The 20,890-nt window shown below is 43.0% G+C and overlaps 1 protein-coding gene across 4 annotated transcripts in view; it reads right to left on the reverse strand.

Annotated features, from left to right (window-relative positions):
* Nucleotides 1-358: 358 nt before the first annotated feature.
* Nucleotides 359-20,890, reverse strand: part of B4GALT4 (beta-1,4-galactosyltransferase 4) — a 28,129-nt gene continuing 7,597 nt past the window's right edge. Inside the window, exons 1-7 of one of the 4 annotated variants that reach the window (XM_054066331.1) lie at nt 19,494-19,643; nt 11,894-12,373; nt 10,099-10,331; nt 6,428-6,615; nt 3,999-4,121; nt 1,469-1,573; nt 359-1,051 (exon numbers count right to left, since the gene is read on the reverse strand). In XM_054066331.1, coding sequence (XP_053922306.1) covers nt 910-1,051; nt 1,469-1,573; nt 3,999-4,121; nt 6,428-6,615; nt 10,099-10,331; nt 11,894-12,161 — 1,059 coding nt within the window. In that variant the 5' untranslated portion in view covers nt 12,162-12,373; nt 19,494-19,643 and the 3' untranslated portion in view covers nt 359-909. Of the gene's footprint in view, nt 1,052-1,468; nt 1,574-3,998; nt 4,122-6,427; nt 6,616-10,098; nt 10,332-11,893; nt 12,374-17,979; nt 18,447-18,875; nt 19,018-19,493; nt 19,644-20,890 lie in introns of those variants that run through there. The other 3 variants (XM_054066319.1, XM_054066337.1, XM_054066325.1) reach the window with 3 other exon arrangements.

Here is a 20,890-nt window from a genome sequence, read left to right on the forward strand (position 1 = left end):
ATGTATTACAGAAAGGAAAGTGCTCTAATCAAGATTTCAGCAGAAATCCTGCAGTGCAGTGGAACAACTGGTTAAGCACAGACTTTCACGGGTCTTCTAAAACAAGACTCACCAATTATTATGGCCCAGGTACATATACAAATACGCACTCAGCTAGCAGTGTGGCCCAAAGCATTAAAAAACAGAGACAGCGCTTTCTTTCGCTTTGATGTAGTTGGCCACTGCATTTCCTTCCAGATCTCTCCAGGTAACACATAACCTGCAGCCTACGACGGCTCAGAGACTTTCCTTTTGCCACAGAACACTTCAGCAGTCCCACAGCAGGATAAGCTGAGCTCATGAAGAACAAGAGAAGCCTTTTAAATTTGATGATGTGTATTTATTGAGATGTTTTGCATTTCCTTGCCTATTCCCATCATTGCCCTTCCCTTGCACAGAAGCACTTTTTCCTCATTGGAAAAAAACAGAGCTTTTTCTCAGCAAGTTTGTAGCTGGTGAGGAATTCTTGTGCTTTTAACGAGAAAAGACTGGCCTGTTCCTTTTGAAGTCACAGCAGTGCTAGGCTGCCTTACAAATAAGTAGTTCAGGAATAGGTGCTAGAACAAGGCTTTTTTCAGGAGACTTTTCAGGTTCAAGCCCTTCCACTGGACCAGCCTGAACAAGGACCCATTTGCAAATGTCCCAGCAGAAAGTGCATAGAAGAACATGAGGACCTGTCCCTCAGGTCAGTCTGTATCTCCAGTCCACCCCAAAGGAAATTCTCAACCACTCAATTAGATGCTGTGAAGAAAAACTTTCTTCTGTGCTACTGAAGTACTCTTTCAAGCAGAGTGCTGGGAGTCACCTGCTCTAACAGCAGCCACAAGAAAGATGTGTTGCCATTTCCTATAACTTGTGTAGTGTTTGTCCTTATGAGATCTTGGGCTGCATGCTGAAATCCACTGTGATGTTGATGTATAAAGGGTTGTGTTCCACTGAGAGCAGTTTATAGGAACAAGAGTTCAGCCCATCTGTTTTCCATGTTTTTGATACCTCATGTAGAAGCTTCATCCTGAGGACAAAGAGGAGAAAATTGTCACTGACACGCACAGGAGGAGTTTCGAGCTGTTGCTCACCACTAGTCAGCTTGGAGACAGAGCTACAGCCACTCTACAGGGAATGTAAAGTCATGTTTTTCCTGTCCTCAGTGTGGACAATTAGATATGGGGTAAAAAAAGTCCTCTTGTTTAATCTCTGAAGTCACATATCCATGTAACTTTGGAAGTTTTGAAGGAACATGACCCAGTCGGTTCTAGGCAGATCTCACACAGAATAGCTACCAGCTGTGAACAGTGGTGTCACAGGGGAGCAACCAGCGCCTCTGGGTACCACAAAATGCCTGTTGGCCAAGAGCAAAGAACTTGGCCCCGTACCTGGCTCCCAGCCACGTACCAAGACAATGCAAGGTGGAACACTGTTCTTGACTCACCTCCCTCTGTTCTCCTCGTTACCATGGTCTCGGTTGTGGAAGATCATCGTGTACCTGCCTACAGTAGCAGATGGCCTCACCACTCTCATCTTCTGCATCTCGACCCTGGAAGAAGCAATAGTGCCATGAGCAAGACACCACCTACAAACAAGCTCCAAAGGAAAAAAATCCACAACATTTGGAGACTTCATCTGTTGTAGGTTCCATGGAAGGAACCACAGAAACCTGTAGAAAACTCATCTGCACCTTCCACAACCCACTTTGCCAGACAAACGGGGCTCAGAGTTGCATTACTGGAGAACAGGTCCAGTAAGGTGACAGATACCAGTTTCTTTTGAATAGAGGCTGGTAACTACTACAGTAGTCATCTTGTAGAGCTTTAAGCATACATTATACAACAGAGTACATTTCAATCAGTATTGTCTCGTCTAGTTTGTACAGCCTTATATTAAACTGAGGAGGTCTCCAGCAAGATTCCACACATTTTGCAACAAGTTCACCTCAACTCCTGCGACAAAGCCCCTACACCTGATAGTTCTCCACTTAAAAAAAAAAAAGTTTCCTTTTTTACTAGTTAGCAGACAGCTGCAAAATTTGTAAGAACAGTGCCAGAAACATGATGCTCCATGCATGGATTTAAGTGTTTGACACCAGGCACTTGGTTGGAGCTTTTGGCATTGAGAATATCTGTGGAGCACATCAATTTTGTTCTGTCAGCAGAAAGGGTTAACTTCATGACATGGAATTAAAAAATTCCCCAGGTCTTTGCAGGTCATACCAGCAGCTCAAAGAGCAACAGCAACCCAAGAACTGAAGAAACTGAACGCTTACAGCTTTCCAGTGACTGATTGTGGCAGTAAATTATCAAACAAATGATCTGAAAAATCTCTTAGTGATGCACACCGTTGGAAGGGGCCCAAAAGAGACCACGTTTAGCATCGAGGCAAAAACAGCGGGACCTCGGGCCCCGAGTTCTTGACGATACTGAAGGGGATGCTGCCACCTGCTGTCTTAGCAAAGGAAGGCTGCAAGGATCTCCATACAACAACTCACCGAGACAGAAAGCTTCCCATTGCCTCACTGCTACAAACCGCAACCAGCTCAGTCCAAGATCTACCCAAGAAGACAGACATGAGCCAAGTTCAGCTGCAGTGTGCGCTCGGGGTCATACATTTTAGTTTCTGCAGCAATGACTAGAACAGCTCCAAAGTTATGAAGCACCACGCACAAGCAAGCATTGCTTTTGATTCCAATCACTTACAAACATTGTGGACACCCTCAGTAAATCCTGCTGATCTGCTGCCCAAATGGTTCTCTGTTGCCCATAGGAACATTTGAAAGAAATATCACTATCACCTTTGTTCACTCATTAACTGGCATTTCTTAGGAAGCTGAGGAATAAGATGGTACCAGGCTACTCCCTACCACTACCAAAAGCCAGTTCCCAAGAGGCCACAGAGAAGAAGTTAGTGTGTCTAGCTAAGGGTCAAGAGAAAAAAAAAAATTGTGATTAAGAACAGAAATCCACATCGCTGGCAGACATTTTAGACATCTTAAGATAGAGCTGACTGATCTGATGAACTGACACAGAAAAACTTTCAGTTGGACATTCTTAATGCTAACACACTTGATGTCACAACTGTAATTATTTAATATTGCTGGGGGATTAATTTTATGGCCCCCAAATGTTTGGTTCCATGCTTCAGCAACTAAAAAAGGTAAACACTTAAGAATGACAGAGTACACCAAGTAATAAATTGACAGGCTCTGCCAACAGAATTTGCTGGGTCATGGGTTTTTTCTTCTTCCTCATCACCAACAACACAAGAGGCTTCCTCCTACGCAAAGGGTAAAAGATCAACATAAAAGTTTTGTTGACTTCTTTGTTCCCACTAAATCCCTCAAACTACCAACCTTCTCCTACTTTGACAGGCACATCTGCAAAACTAATTTTAACAAGAGCAAAGGGCACGTGCATATACATGCAGTCTTAGTAAAATTCAAGTTATTCACTGCCTTAACTATTATCATCACCACCCACATACAAACTAGGCTCTGCTTGCAATAAACTATGGTAGTCGATGAATGCAAAAAACCCAGTCCTACCAAAACCCTCCTGTGCTCTTCCAAAGTACTGGAACTCAACACATTTGTCTCATTGGCAAACCACGCTCCAGACTTCAATCTTATTGTTTCATAATCAGTTTCCAAGTGAGGATAGGAATACTGTGTAAAAAACAAACAAAACCACCCACTCCCCAAAAAAGCCAACCACAACAAACCCCACACCCAACCGAGAACGCTGTCAGGAGGAGAACCAGGTCTCAGGCATGCCAAACTTTTTCAAAGAGGAAAACATTCACAGAAGTGCATCCTCACACTCCAAATCCCCACTGCAATACTGTGTTGAACTGAAGGCTCCTGTAAGTGTTCTACCTTTGTAGGGCAGGTGTGAAGTTGCATCAAGTTTTTGAAGCAATGCCTCCTCCTCTCACACCCATTTCCCTCTAGCTTTTTATTTGTTTCTTACCTGATTCGAAGGTCGTCATCTTCTCCACCCCAACCCCAGTATTTGTTAGAGAATCCATTCACCTTGGAAAACTGATCTCTTGTTAGAGCAGTTACACCTCCAAAATATCCCCGGTACCGTAACCTAGAAATACACAGGAAGAGAGAATGAAGAATTGAATGTCAAGTTCTACCAACAATGAAAACATGACCCAAAAATTCTGGATCTAGATCTGTCTCACAGAATTATGGGTGCACAAATCCATGAAGTAAATCTTTTCCTCCTTTTCACAAATGATAGTACTTTGCTTTAGGCCAGAACTCTTCAATGGAGAGAATGCAGCCTTCTTCAATAGTTTCCCTCTTTGCATGACTCCACTTGGCAGCCAAAAAGGCACCTCCCCTCACAGACTCTGATGAGTAGAAAAGGAATGAAGCTACAGTGGAAGCTCTGCAATGATGACTGCAAGCAATCAGTAGCTTAGAGCTGAATCTGAAAAACCTGGAATGAAATCAGATCACAGCCAGGGGGCATGTGCTACGGGATACTGCAAGACTAATTCCAGGCTGAGGTACAGCACAGGTTACTCAGTAGCCTAATGCAATGGAGCTCAGCTCTAGAGGAGATTAATTTCTAACTTGTACATTCCTCTTTGGGGTAACCAAAAAGGAGAAACCATACCGTAGAAATGGTCATTAGGAAAGGAGGTTGTGCCACTCTCAAGGAAACAGATTTGTCATGCTAGGAAAGTTTTTCCCACCCGTACCTTCAAACTTTGAATATATAAACCTTTTCTTAAAGAATCTAAACGCAAGTCATAGTTTATATAATTAAATATAGGGTACTTGCTCTCCAGAGGAACATGGCTGCTAAGATTAGCATAGAGGACAACCCCAAGGAAGAAAGACAAACGGAAAATCCCAAGAAAACCACAGAAACCCCCCATTCCCGCCCAGAATATTTTGTGTTAATGCACACCATGTATGACTTCAGTTTTCTCAATGCCATCTGAGCAATGTGTCTCAGGATGCGCATTTCAGCCTAAGCAAAATACTGTCACCCACTTGGGACTTCAACCTGTGATCTCAGCTCAGATTAGGCATCAACTCTTGAACTCATGATCTGAATTCCTTCCCAGGAATTCCCTGGGAAGTAGCGTACTACTATCCCCACTCCACAGACGTGTAAACAGAGGAAGTGACACAGAAAAAAAAAAAAAAAGTATAAATTTAATTCGAACCACTGGCATCCTAGTGCAGGGAATTTACAACACCCTAGTGCAGGGTATTCCCAAGAAAAGCATTTTGTCCCTGTAAGACAAAGCTTAAAGCTGACCTGTAGCTAACAGCTCCTTCCACAAACAAAAACCTGAGGAAATTAATACTGAGACAATCCCTCAGTAAAAGCAAAAATCCACCAAATCTCTACCTGCATGCTTAGCTAAGCTAAAAACCTGCAGTAACTAAGGCTTAGGAGGTTAAGTACCTCAAGCTTTGTGTCATGTTACTAGCCTGGATTGTACGCGCCTGCCAAATAACCAAAACAATATTTCCGTTGCTTTGGTGCACGACCATCCTGTGCCTCTCAGCGTTCTCTTGGCACAGTGCGCCAAAAGCTTGTCACGAACCTAGTTCATTAGCGCTTGTTCCCATTTTCACTGAATAACTGAGAAGTAACTATTACTCTGTATAAGAATTTGAACATCACATCTCTTTCTCATATGCTTAACAAAAGAAACCCAGAAGTGAAGCAGAGCTTTACTTCAAAGTACTCCAAGGTTATTTTTAATTAATATTTAGAGTGACATCACATAAGAGGCAACTCTTGAAGGAAATATTCAATGAAACCACTATAGTCCTTAAATTCACCAAGCAGAGGAGCCTTTTTTTCCTGAGGTGGAGTGATCCTGACTTTTCACATTAAATTATTTGCTTCACACTATCGCTTAGGGAATTTATTTAAAAATCAGAACAAACCTGTATTAGAAGACATACAGCCAAATCATTAAGCAACAACCCTATCCCTTGGCACATTCTCAAACCCAAGCTCTCCATATCCGACATTATTTCTCCAACAGCAAAAGCTAACTGGCGAGTTTTATTAGCAAAATAGTAAGATCACACTGTCAAATCACAGAACTGGGACACTGCAAATGTATTTCTAGCTTTGACAGAAGGTCTTTACACAACCTCTGTCATGTTTCATTTGTCTCAAAATGCCTTTTACCTCACCCCAGAAGTAAGAACGATAACAATGATCATACAGGTGGACCAGAGATGTTCACAGTTATCTTCTGTTAGAAGGCGTTCCAGACACATAGAACGTTACCACCAGAAACCTGGTGTCAGAAGGAAGGGTAAATACCAGCATACAGCTCCATCAGAAGACGAATGTTATCAGTAACCTGACATTTCCCAGTTGGTATTCTTCCCATATTCCTGGTTTCCTACCTGTATCCAGTACTGTTCCTGCCAACTACAAGGTGCTTTGGTTGTCTGTCACACATGTAAAGATTAAAGTCATTTTCTGGCACCAGATCCACATCATGGAAAATGAAACAGTCCCAGTTCTCTTCTTTTAGGGCCTCTAGGTATCCTACATTCAGCAGTTTAGCTCGATTAAATTTGGTGTTGCCAGCCTGTGGAAGAGAATGGAAAAAAACTCTGAAGAAGGTGTTAAACCTTTTGAACCAGAACTGCTCCCAGGCATTTGTTATAATCGCAGAGTTCACGACTGCATTCACGTGTCACAGACTTCACAGCAGTGTCTATACATACGAAGAGCTATGCCATATTACATACAGAATCAGAGTGGCCAATGATACAAAGTGTTTCTTCAGTCTCTACTTGTCATGAAGAAACACAGGCAGGATCAGGAGGGCCTAAGTTATCTGGGCACCAGAAAAATGTATGCTGCATGATGCCATTTCACCGCTATTGCTGCTCCTGTCCTGGAGTTCCCATCAGGCTAAGTAACAGAAGAGGTATCAGTAAACAGTTTAGAAATTGACACTCCATACAACTGTGTCAGTAAGGATTAACTAAGGGTTTTTAAAAAAATAACAAACCCAAACCACAACACCAACAGGTTACTCCCATACCGATTGGTTGATAGATGTCAGCACCTGTCACAGATGATTTATGCTTGTCCACTCATTTAGATGACAGCAATGCTTCAAGAGTTCACTGTATTTCCTTAGGTCACACAGCAGGTGGCAGAGTGGGAAATAAAAAGCACATCTCTTCATTTTCACCCTTATTTGTAACCTAATTATTATGCTGTACAGGTCTCCTCCCTAGCACAGACCTTCACTTGACTTCTACTAGTCTTAGTTGTTTGCTTTTGCTATAAGTTAGTGTCTCTCAACTTTTCAAAAATATCATTTTTCACCTTCGAGGTATGTACACATATATACACACATGCACCCGATAGTTTTATAAGTTTACCATGTCACCATTCACTCTGTAGCAACAGGTGCTCTTATCTTGCTACTTTTCATTGGGCTGTACACACATGCCAGCTTGCAGAAGGCTTTCTGCTCCAGAGGACAAGGTGGCAAGTTGCCCCAAGTTCCCACCTGACAGTCAGAGGGCCAAGCCCTGCGCTCCCGAAAACTGACAGGACAGTCATTTTGCAGAATTAGGAACCTGATGTACTTGAAAGATCAGCAAAAAGCAATTTTGAAGAGAAACAGGTCATTTTAATAGAAGGTGCCTGGATTGAAAGAAGTTCCATGGAAACTGAGAGGGAAATTGGCCTCCCCAGACTGAGAGAAGGTGAGTGGTAGGAAAAAGCAGTAGAATGCAAAGCATTTTTTGCCATTCTAGAAAGTAACTTCGCTCTGAAGAAGCAATTTGTTCACCATCACTAACAGCAATCTGCTCCTGCACAAGGATTTATGGCTCCATACCAGCAGTTGAGGAAAGACAGCCCAGAAAGAGCTCACTCTGAGAAACTCAGAGGCATAATTAATTGTTTCCATTCTCAGTAAGGAAGAAATACACTTTCCAAGAAAGATGTAGATACATTCACCCAAAATCTATGATGTCAAATTCCTGACTTTTTTATTTTCTTTACTGTGTCCTGTATACGAACATACCTGACAGAAAATCTCCTGATGATGGAAACGTAGGTTATTGAGGAAACAGAATAATTCAGATGATTCGTAAAAAACATACGGAGAACTTGACTTGTACCGGGTATCAAACCCAGCCTAGTTCAGCAGCAACATTTACCATCTGCTGCTGTTTGGTCTCCCCAGCAGTACAGTCAGGCACTGGAGCCCACCTTCCATCAAAGGCAGCGAAACAACAGCTAGAATTGCTTTGCAGGATGGGCAGTTTTCAACATTAGACTACATATGCTGGACAATCAGTAAAGTTTACTTTCACCTTTTACTGGGGAATTGTCCTCCTTTGTTTCTATAAAATAAGAAAACTGACAACAAGACAAACTTACCTTGTGAAAGAAATTATTCACCCTTAAAGGATTGCAAACTTTTTTTTTTCCAGCCCCGCAGTTATGTATGCACACGTTTGTGCAGAGAAACAGGATTTTCAAGATGATAGAAGTAGCCCATAAAGTAAAGATCTGGACTATGCCCTTTAATGGCTCACAGAAAAAATGTAAAAGGCTTATTTCTTAATCTTCCTCTAAAGTAAACGCTGAGTATTTTAAAAATTAAATCCTGTTTTTAAACATTTCTTTCTTCAAAAGATACTTAAAACAATTAATGACATCACAAATGGAGGGTAAAAATGGATTTTTTATGTTTTGCCAGGTGCACTTTCCAGTCTTTGGGGATGACTATGTACATAGAAAGACTAAGCAAAAGCTTCCAGTCTTCCAAGCAAAAACTTTGATAGAACACGTCCAGAGTCAACATTTTTCACTAATGGGAGCAGCACTTTCCCACTTCTGTATTACTTTTTGCTGACATGACAATAGCCATTCTCTCACGTATTTCAATAATTAAAGAATGTATGCCCATTCTCCCAACGATTTACTGCTAACCCATTGTTTGCTACCTGGAGTGAGCCATTATATGTGTAATTAGAGTACATAGTAACGCAGGAAAAAAGCCTCAGTCTTTCCACTCTGCAGGCCACATGATGAAAGAACAATCTAGTCCAATTCAAAGTATATATCCTGCCATGACTTCTGTTGCTGTTCTGCTGCGCCACTGAGCAAAAGTGTAAGCTTTCACCTTGAATCAGCACCTAATCAGCACTTCCTTATGCTGATTAATTGACTCTAACCTCTTTAAACAAAAGGGAAGAGAAACTATATTAATTTATCATCCTTTTCTCCTGCTGTCTGAAAAATCTGTTTAGAGTCAAAGAAGAACATGTAGGTAAATGATAGTAAAAGAAAGAACAATAAAGGATCAAGAAATAGATGACATATTACAAAAGAGAAATCTGCTTTTAGCTCATGTGACCAGAACATAAGCACCTTAGATGAAAGGCAACGTGGCACAAGCCTGGATGCTAAAAGGTTAGCCACCGACTCAGAACTAGGAAAAGGGTAAATAAAGAGATTCATAAATCTTTCAGGAACCAAATGCTCTGCCGTGACTACTTCTTCCCACAGCCCTCCCTTGGCAAGCAAAGCACCTACAAGCAGTAGCTGACATGTTTAGTTTGCAAAAGCAGAAGGAAGTACAACCACATGATATACTAAGCACAACAGCCAGCAAGCAGATGGGAGAGGTGAGCTAGAAAAAAACTGAGGCCTTCAATCCAAACAACTCTAAATTTAAAGACAGAAAACAGATCAGCTTAGTTACGTTGTGTGCACCACGAAAGAAGTGAGTAGCATTAGTAATGCAAAAGATGCTTACCTTGAATGCTAACTAAGAAATCATGTTACTTAGACCAAGAAACGGACACTAGTTAAAGAACCTGTTTGTTAATGCTTCCCAGCTTTGCTAACTTCCCAGCAGCTGAGATCCTGTAGTGCTACCAGCAACGGCTGCACACACTGCTGCATGCAGCAGAAGTGTTTGAAGCAGGATTGGAAGACTGATGTTAGACGGCAGAGGCAGATGCACGCCTCTCCTTGAACCACAAAGTACTGACGTCAGCCCCACCCAAGACACGTCTTTGCCCAAGTGCTTTACCTGGTGAATAACGTAGATGCCGTAGTCCAGCTGCTGCCTTTGTAGGAAAGGGTGGAGGTGCTCCAGGAGGTACAGCAGATGCTTCTCTCGATAGCGGTGTGGGATGAGGATGGCCACACGCTGCAATGCTGAGCACTCTGCAGGGCGATACCGGCCCTTGGCTACATGAGGGTTCTCCTTTTCCACTTCTTCTAGTGTGAGAGATGCTTTGAAGGAGAGTTTGTTGGCACCTCCTGTCAGAGAAGCACAAGAAGCTTTTCCAAGCTGTTTCTGGTTGTGGATAGTGCAGTCACCAAGTGAGGCACTCTGTAACCAGCGTAAGAAACCCAGGTTCAAGCCCCACCTGATTTCCCTGCTTTTCCAAGAGAAAAGTATTGCTACAAGGAGCTTACATGGGCAGTGGACAGAGAGGAGATCAAGCATACTTCCTTAAACTTACCATAGAGTAATACGTCTAAAAAAATCATTAAAAAAAAAAAATCAAGGGAAGTTCCACACTACTGCAGGAGGATTGGTCAGAAACAGCTGCCAGGGCAAAGGAGTGGAGATGGGAAGTGGAAAGAGACACAAGACTGTGGCTGTGAGAAGTCTTCTCTGCTTGAAGCATGAACAAAAGCATCAAAACCTTTAGGTTATAAATTTGTAAGAAAAAAAAAAATGTACCAAGGCTCTGTGTACTCAAATGGAAACTCCATTCTTTCTCTTGATAGTTTCTCCTGAGCTGCCATTCCAGCCCCTCTGGACTCAGCAAACCCATGAAAGAGAACAATGCAGGCAACTGTGATGGCTACAGCCCCGGTGTGTTTGCTTAAGCAAATGCATCCTGGGGACAGGGGTGGGGACATGCAGCTAGAGAGCAGCTTTTTGGACTACACTGGGGAGGAGGGAAGAATTCATCTTCTCAAACAAATCGCTAATCAGTTTCACAAAAATGAAGGACACAATGACATGGTCCTGCAAAGCAGAAGCCTGGTGTTTAGCAATACCAAAACAAATAAGAAGTGGACTAATAAAAATGGCCAAACCAAGGAAACAGTCACCTATTTGAACCTTCACCATAAGTAGTGTAAACCCAACGCAGCTGTGAGGTCCTTCAATTGTCAAAAGAGAGACAAAAGTACATCCAATAATGAAAAGTCAAAAAAATTGAGGGAAAGTGAAAAGACCTGTGGTTGAAATACGGAGTTGAATTAAAAAAAGCAAAAGCTAGGCACGCGACCAAGGCAAAAAGAGAAATGCTTTCATTACTTCCCATTGACAGGCAGATGCCCAGCCACATCCTGGGAAGTTAGGCTTCAGCACATATAGTAGTTGTTGGGAAGACAAACATCGTAACCTCAAACATCTCCCCATCCTCCTTTCCCTAAGCTTTTATTGCAGAACAGGATAAATGGTATGGAATATCCCTTCAGTCAGTGGGGAGTCAGCTGTCCCAGCTGTGCCCACTCCCAAGCTCTTGCCCACTCCCAGCCTTCCAACCTTTGGGGATTGTGGAAGAGAGACAAAGCTTCACAGTATGTAAACACTGCTCAGCAGCATCCAAGTCACTGGCGCACTACCAAAGCTGTTTTAGCCACGAATGCAAAGCACAGCACCATACGAGCTGCTGTACCAGGCAGACCCAGCACAAGTACTCTGTGCCACAAGCCACCTCCCCCTCACCCAGACGTGCTTACTGCAGCTGGTTGTGTGCTTCACAGGAAAGATATCCAACTGTAAAACACCTAGGAAGAAAATTAAGCCAGCAGTGCAAAAGCTGATGTAATTTGTTAGAAGGGAAAAGACCATCACTTACGCAGGTATGGAGACAGAGATGGGCAGGGATCCTGAAATGACTTCACCGTGGGAATTTCCACAGTTGATTCAAAATTCTCTTCTTTTTGACTGTCCTCCAGGCTAGCCACCTTTCTGAAATCCTTTACCACGATCAAAGCTTTAGAAATTTCCTGTCTGGTGTCCACAAAGTAACTGAATGTGGCCCATAGTACCATCAAACACAAAATGACAAGCACCACCATTTTGAACTTATAGAAGAGGTGAAAGACATACAAGCTCGAGGCCATGGCTCTCCCTAATCCGCAAACTGCTTCCTGTGCTCTGACACGGAGGCAGGCCACTGCACACCCAGTGGGGATGAAATCAAAAGTCCTGATAAAAACAGCACAATAATGAAGGAAAGCTGGAGGTAGGGAGGAGTGCCACACTCTCTGCGGATTGACAATTTATGACGCCATGGTGATGTTTGCTCTTCAAATGTCAGAAAATATGATTTAACCTGGACAGAAAAAAAAAAAAAAAGGAAGGAAAGAGTTAGTTTCTACCACCCTCTCCACTGCTGTACCTTCTCAGACTTCATAAAAAGATCTTATGACAAAACATGAAAGAAATGACAAGTATGAACTAAGACACTGAACTTTGGTGCTACCTCAGCCATAAACCAGCTACATAATTCCAGATGAATAACTTTGCTGCTTTGTTCTCTACTCCCAGTCTTCTTTTTGTTCCCTGCCTTCCTCAGATCAGAAAATGCAACCGCTACACCAGGTTACTTCTACATACAGTGCCTGGCAATACACAGGCTTTAGTACTTCTGTTCCTACCAAAATTAACATCTGCAAGGCAAGGGATTCTGCTGGCTACAAGTAAAGTCAGCACCCCCATCAAAATGAAAACCACACGAATCTCCACAGAATTAAGCTGCCTTCTTCTGGAAGACAGTATTCTTGATGCTATGTTGCTCTGCACAACACACAATACCTGACTAGCATCAGAAATCATTCCTGTGCATCTGCTGTCTGCCAGTACCACCCTGTGAGTCTTTGCCCAGTATTCTCCTCTCACATGTTGCTGCAGAAGGCAATCTTCTTGCTTTTCAAGGGAAGGATTCAGTTTTCCAGTGTTAGGGCTTTGAGGATCCAATCTTTTGTTGTGTTTCTTGCCCTCTTTCAAGAGCTCCATTCTCATACAGCCTTTCACTGCCATCACACTATAATGTTACCATGCTAATAATGCTTTTCTGTTATTATCATGTCATAGTAGAGAAAGAATGAAATTTTAATGAAAGAGAGCTTTGATATGGAAAACACAAGAAAACTGCCACCTGTGAGAAGAACAAGAACTGAGGCTAAGCAAAGCAAAGGCTGTGATTAAAAACAATGCACAAGAAACAGGCTGGATCAAAGAGAAGAAACTCAGAAGTGTGGAAGATTATTTTATACCAGTGTTCAAAATATACATGAGACCCCGGAGAGATACTGCAGGCAGAAGGAACACAGTAGTTATGCATTCCCATTAGTTTAGCCCAGGTGTCTTCTGGAAAATTTTGCTGATTCACGAGGATAAACGTCCATTAGAGGTCTGGCTCCAACTAGATGAACTACTCCATGTACTGCCCAATTTTCTTGGGGTTCACTGGGAATAACCAGCTGCTGTCCCTCCTGGCAGGCACTACATGGAGTGGCCAGCCTGCTCTCCCCATCCATATGCACCAGACAGTGCTGTTCTAAGGAAGCAACAGAAGGGTTTTCAGTGACCTTACCAGTAACAGTGAAGGATTTCCACGCCCACTTAAACCACAGAGAAGAAAGCAGGGAAAAAAAGAGTCTACACCAGAGAAGAGAATATTACTTAAAAGTGAAAGAAGGAAAGAAAAAAAAAAGAAAAAAGAGGTGAGATGTTCTCAAGAAGAAAAAAAGGCGGGGGGGGAAGCCATACAGTCATAGTAATAAACACAGGCTTTTGGGGGGATTTTGCTGGGTTCTTTTCCCCTCAGGTGCTCAGGAACACAAGGTCAGAATCATCAAAACAAAGAAGCAGGGAAGCCTGAGTTACTTTTGTCCTCCTCTCCTTGCACCATGGCCCTCCGGACCACATTTTCAATTAATTCTTTCTGTTCTTAGGTAAATTACACTGGAAATTACCTGGGTCCTTGCTTCATTGTTTTAAAAACCACAATAAAAAATAGCTTACTGCTCTCATTTGCATTCTTTCCACTGATTCTCCACACCGGAAATCATCAGAATAGCCTGTAAAGAATGGACAGCACGGATCTCTACCACTCTCAAAAGTAAACCTGAGAATGAACAGAAATACTTTTCCTCCTGTTGAGACCATTTGCTCCCTTGTCAGAACAGGAAAGAAAACACCAGCTACCGGGCAACACCTGACACCCAGCTGACCTGCAGAATAAAGAAACTTACGAGATACAGCTAAGAAATGTCAGCTTGTAATGAACAATTGGAAAGCAACTTTGACCAGCAGTCAGCAACACATTTCACAGACACAGGAAGCTCGACTGCTTGTTTCTGAAAGTAATTAAGTTATTAATGCTAAGAGAAATAAAACAGTAGCCCGCTTCAGCACTATCCAACAGAACAAATATAGATTTCAGACCCAAATGTAAACAAATCTCAGGCCTTGGCTATAAAAATCTTCATGCTCAATTACCACGCCACGTGCCTTTGTGTATTTACTTACATACTGTGGTAAAACAATAGCCTCTACCACTTCTCTATCCTGTACAACCAACACTGACAACAGAGAAGCGAACTAGAAACTTTTTATCCTTCTGCATCAGAGTCGTCCAGTGAATTCTTACTCCAGAATAAGCCAGTAGAGGTCTTGCATACTCAGGGAAGAGCGCTGCTCTCATTGCTGACAGCTATTGGGACATTGCTGACCCACAAGTCACGTTGTTGCAAACACTCAATACTCCTTTCACCACAACCCTGGGACAATCAATCTTTAGCCTCATCATGCTACGTACCACCGCCACTCTGGCAGGAACAATGCAGTCTCGTATTAAAATACACATACAAAACACTAATGTCTCAGAACCACCACAGAAGCCCCAGAGGAAGCCTACCCCAATTACTTTGGGGTATGCATTCCAACAATCTGCTCCAAATGTCAGATGATGCTAACCCTGAGCAGAGTGCATATGAACCTATCTGTATCAGCTCACCTGGCAGCCTAATTCTGTCTCTGGTTCCTGTCACACAACCTTTGTTACATACAGCGCAGGGAACAACACATGCTGACTGAGTGCTGGAGAGGGTACCACCACCGATGTGAAACGGGTGCTCAAGTGTCCGACCTTTCTGCAGTGCTCAGCAACTTTATCCTAAGTATTATGAAAAAATCTGCTGTTAGGACAGCTGAGTGAGCAGCTCACTTGCTCCTCCTCCCATTCCCCCCAGTGAGATAGGGAGGAGAATCGGAAATAAAGAAAGTAAACCTTGTGGGTTGGGATAAAAACTATTCAGCAGGATAAAGGAGGAGATAAACAATACAATAACAAAAGAATATACAAAGTGAAGGATACACAGCACAAAACACATACTGCCCAGAAAACCAATGTCCCACATGCTCCTGATCCAGAACCCCAAGCAGCACACCCAAGCTGTGATAACCAAGGCCCCCAGCCAACTATCTCCTTATATACAGAATATGACATCATGGTACTGAATATTCTTTTGGTCAGTACAGGTAAGCTGCCACACCTGTGTCCCCTCTCAGCTTTTCGTGAAAACTACCTCTATCTTAGCTGAACCCAGGCTACCCCTCATCTAGATCATTAATGAAGACATTAAACAGGATGGGACTCAGTACTGACCCTAGGGTATACCAGCCTCCAACAAGACTTTATGCCACTGACAGCCACCCTCTAGGCCCAGCTGTTCATCCACTTCACTCTCCAGCCCATACATAAACAGCTTTTCTGTGAGTATCTTATGGGAGACAGAGTCAAAGCCCTTCCTGAAGTTCAGTTAGACAATATCTAATGCTCTCCCCTCATCTACCACACTAGTCATTTCATCAGTGAAGAAGCTTAGAAAAAGATGGTCAAGCATTACTTCCTCTTGGTGAATCAATGCTGACCACTCCTCATGATTTTGGTGTCCTTCACATGCCCAGAAAGGGTTTACAGGATTAGCTGCTCCATCACCTTCCAAGGTATCAATGTGAGGCTGACTGGACGCTAGTTCTCTGGGTTGTACTGCTTGCCATTCCTGAACACAGTAGTGACATTTGCTTTCCTCCAGTCTTTACGTGCTTCTCCCAGTTGCCATAATCAAAGATCATCAAGAGTGGCCTCGCAATGACATCAGTCAGCTTCCTCAGCACCCATGGGTGTATCCCATGATGGCCCACGGACCTGCGTATATCCAGCTTGCTTAAGCACTCCCTGACCCCTTAAGAAATCCTCTGCCACCAAGGGTACATCTGCCTTACTCCCTTGTCTCAGACACCCTTGTCTCCGACACCCTTGTCTCCTGGACCTGCGATTCCTAAATCCCAGTCTTGCTAGTAAAAAGTAAGGAAGAGAAGATATTCAGAAGCTCAGACTCTCCCATGTCCTGCATAACCAAGTCCCCCATCTCACTGAGCAACAGGCCCACATTTTCCATCATCTTCCTTTTGTTACCTATGTACTTATAGAAGCCCTTCTTGTCATCTTTGATATCCCTAAATCATGGCTGATACATTGGTTGGGAAGTGAAAAAAGGCCACCCAGTCAGATAGTAAAACACGTGCAAACAATAATTCAATCAAAAACTCAATACTAATTAAATCTTGCTACAAACAATCCCCAAGATGCTGCAAATTTGGTTCTTCCTTATTCTAAGCTTTGTAACTCAAGGTGTCTACCCCTCACATGTGGGAGAGAAAACACCTGTGGTGCATCTATCTTTTCTTCTAGCTCTCAAGCCTGTCTCCAGCTAGCTCTGACCTTCAAAAGTACCAAGAAACTTTTAACAGGAAGTACAACTCTTCTTGTGAAATAAATTCTCAGCGAAGCATAACCAAACCTAGTTTAGAAAGCTACAGCTGACTACAAGGGCACAGTGTTCTGAGCCACAAGGTTACAAACACCATGGCACTCATTAAGATATCCATGAAAAAGAATTAAACAGAAACGTAGTTATTCAAATATGACATCAGCCAGAATTCTAAAATCAATGAAAAATGAGGAAGGTCTCCACTTACAAGGAGACTTACTAGACAGACATTACAAACATACTCCATGATCATTTTAAAGCATATAAATACTGCATGATCTGTTTTCTATAAGATTGTATCTGTAGTGATATCTGTCCCTGTGCTCTGTAGCATGACTGCCAACTCAAGTTCTGTAGCCTGCTATGTTTTTTGAACATATGCCAAACCCTGCTTGCTTGCTGCAATGTTCATAGCACTATTCATAACAGGCTGAATACATGTAGGAATCTATCAGAAATGCAGTGCTATTACAACCCACCTCACAAACATAAGGGTTCAGTTCTGATCCTTAAGTCTGTTGGCATGAACACAAAGCCTCAAATTGCTCTCCATCCAGGTAGTCCCAAATAGTAAGCAAGGTTCTGGCATGGACAAGACATCTCCCTAAGCAAACTAGAAACATCAGAGCCATCCATTTTTATTCAAGGTTTCATATGCAGTTGGCATTTGCCTAGCAGGCAGACTAAAGCCACTAGCATTGCCAGGCTCAGAGATACACAGGAATTCTAGATTAAAGGTCACTCATTTTTGTCTAGGCAAAATTCCCAAGCAAATAAAGACAATATCAGCAGGAAAATTTGACTACTGGTAGCCCTGATCTAGATAGTAGTGAGGGAAAGAAATCTTATAAACAAAATGCTACATAATTGGACTTGATAAAAACTCATTATCTTTCCCTAATAAGTTTTTAAATAAAAATTGTCATGATAACTATACTAAAGCCTAGAGTCACATGATTACTCATCAAAAAAAAGTATGTTTAACATATAACTAATCAGTGAGAACATACTTTCCGCCTAAATTTTATTTTCATGTGTTTTTATTTAAAACGAGATGATCTTTAGGGTCTCTTCGAACCCAGACTACAAAATAACTCACCCTGTACGGAACATCTGCAGAACAGCTCCAGAGAGATACATTCATTTGATGCGTGGAACAGTCTTTTTTAACTTACAAAAACTAACTTTCTGACTCTACCTGCCTCATGCTGCCAAGCTAGGTCAGATTTCCCATCATGCAGGATTTTCCACAAGCCCTTGCAACCTCCTCAAGCTCACACATAAATTCCACAGCCAGAAAACAGGTTCAGCAGCAAAAAGAATTCACTTCAATCTAACTTTAAAAGCTCTCCTAAGTTTAAGGAGGAAATGAAGCAGGAAATTTATCAGCTCTGTACTATGCAGATTATTATTTAGTATTTTATCTAGGCCAAAAAATAAAGCAGCAGTGGGTTAGCTCTGGGATATCACGAAGAAGTACAGCAACCTTCATTAAACCCTCCAAGACTGAATAAAATCCTTAAAACTGACAAGGCAGAGAGATCACTGAACAGCATCAGCTTTTCTATGCAAGACAGTTCAAGTCCTCAAGTTTTACAAGATTCTAAATCTGCTCCTTTCAGCGTCACTCCCTTCTTTTCAGCAGATAAGGTGTTTAGCAGGGCATTAAGCTAATAGTTTTAAACACTTCTTTTATACAACACTTTTATATCCTATTACCTCTTCCTGCTATAAGCAGCGCCAACTGCACTGCGGAATGAAGTCATGGACTATTTATATGACAAGAAAAGAAACAACAAAAAAACAACAACAAAGGAAATACAATCCTCAAAGACTCTTTCCACTCCACTTCTCCAGGATTTCAAGCCAAAGCAAGCGCATCCAAGCCCTCCCCACTCTGCCACATCCCCAATTCCTGCAAGGCAGCACGGAAAGTGCTATGCAAGCAGCGGCCACCGCTCTCCCAGGAAACCACACCACAGAGACCTCCGTTACCTCTCCACATGGAAAGAGTCAGCTCAAAACCTGCAGGATGACCTAAAAAACATCCAAGAGGGAACGCGGGCCGCTCCTCCCCAGCCCGACAGGCTCCCCGGTGCCGTCCCCCAGGTCCCTCCCTTGGCTCCTGTCCCAGGAGGGCAGACAGGCTCTTTCCTTCCCCCCTGGCACGGCAGCGCCAGCAGGGGACACTCGGGCGTATCTCGACAGAGCACCATGCCAGGAGCATGCAAAGAACTGCTGCAATGAAATGTATGATTAGAAACAAAGGCTCCAGCTTTTGCTCCTAAAAACAAACAGCAATTTTTTTTCAGTCCTTCTGCTATTTGCTCCTCTTGGAGATCTTTAATGTTAAAGATGCCACTCTTCTTACACAGACCACGCTGCCCACCCTCTTATCCATACCTGTGGAGGAGACCAGGTGCTTCCACTGCTCTTCTTACCCAGACCACGCTACCCACTCTCTTGGCTGATCCTGGAGAGGAGACCAGGTGCTCCCACTGCTGCTCTTACACAAACCACACTGCCCACCCTCTTCTCCATACCTGCGGAGGAGACCAGGTGCTCCCACCGCTCTTCCTACACAAACCACACTGCCCACCCTCTTTTCCGTACCTGTGGAGGAGACCAGATGCTCCCACTGCACTCCTCTCCATCACTGCCCAGACATACTTGACAACGACAGCACCACCACGGAAGGAAGCAAGTGTAATACTTTATGCAAAAGCGTTTCACGCAGCCTGGCTTACTGACTTGTCTTTTCAGAAAAGGGAACTTATAATTACAGGGTTGTCCCTCACTGGTGCTTTTTCCACCACTTCGCCCTGTAAAACTCCTCTAGCAACCTCACAGAATCCGGAGGATGGAAACAATGGAGGTGTCTCTTCGCTATCTTGCCCAACTGGAGCTCTCCCAGGCTTATCAGAGCAGCAGCACCGCAATGTTAGCCGTGCTGGCCAAGCTCCAGCCTGGCACACAGCTGCCAGGAAGAGTTTCGCTGCCAACCTACTTAAGCTTCCTCCTTAGCTGCTGAAAAATTAAGCTGATAAACGCTTCCTCCAGTAGAGCTACACCTATATTAAGAGGAATTTATGAGCACACCTATATCAGGTAAGCGGTGGGATTTTCTCATGCTTCCAGGAACACGCAGATAGTGACAAAACAACTAGAAAGGATGAGGCCTAAGGACATCCAGGGTACGTGGCTAAGATGGAGCGCGCTAGAGGTGGGGAGAGAAATGATAGCTACAGCTTCATGACAACTCTTAATCTCCTGTAACTCAAACCTGTTTGAACTCTTTGTGCAGTAAGTGCATCCCAAGCAGGCAGACATTTCAAAGCTTCCCCAATAAGCCTCCTCTATGCCACAAAGGTCTTATTTATTTGTATTGCACAAGAGTTTTGGTGGAAAATTTCCTTGTTTCAAACACTCAGTGGTGTAGGGAAAAAAAACTTCAAGAATATTGTGCGTTTTAACTGGTCAGCCTCAAAGTCAGACCAGCCTGGGTCTTGGCTGTCATTGTCTCACCATCCTCTCTGCTCCAGTCCCCCAAGAAGGAGTAGAACAGGACACAGGACACACTGCACCAGCATCGGTTCTCTTGCACACATGAGCTTAGGTAGATCAGGAGGAAAGCAGCATATCTAGCAACCTTTTTTGATCCTCGGTCTACCCTTCCCACTGAAGAACGTCAGAAGACCTGGTACAACTACCAGCAGAAAAACAGCCACTCAGCCTTCAGCTGAATAATAAGTTATTTTAGGAGGATGACAATATATGTTTCCAGGCATTAACTAGTAACATTCTACAAAGGGCCTTGAACCAGAAAACATTAAAGAGGAAACATAGGAGTTAAAAAGTAACACACCAAGGTGCACTTCTGGAGCCTGATTAGAGTAACAGCCATGGTCAGCTAAAGCATTCCACTTGTGTGGGGAATACAAACAGATGTGCTGGCTCCATATCCTTTTCTTGCCACTTACCCAATAACTGCTTGATACTCAATGCAAATG

The sequence above is a fragment of the Cuculus canorus genome, chromosome 1 (genome assembly GCF_017976375.1).
Source record: "Cuculus canorus isolate bCucCan1 chromosome 1, bCucCan1.pri, whole genome shotgun sequence".
Lineage (NCBI taxonomy): Eukaryota > Metazoa > Chordata > Aves > Cuculiformes > Cuculidae > Cuculus > Cuculus canorus.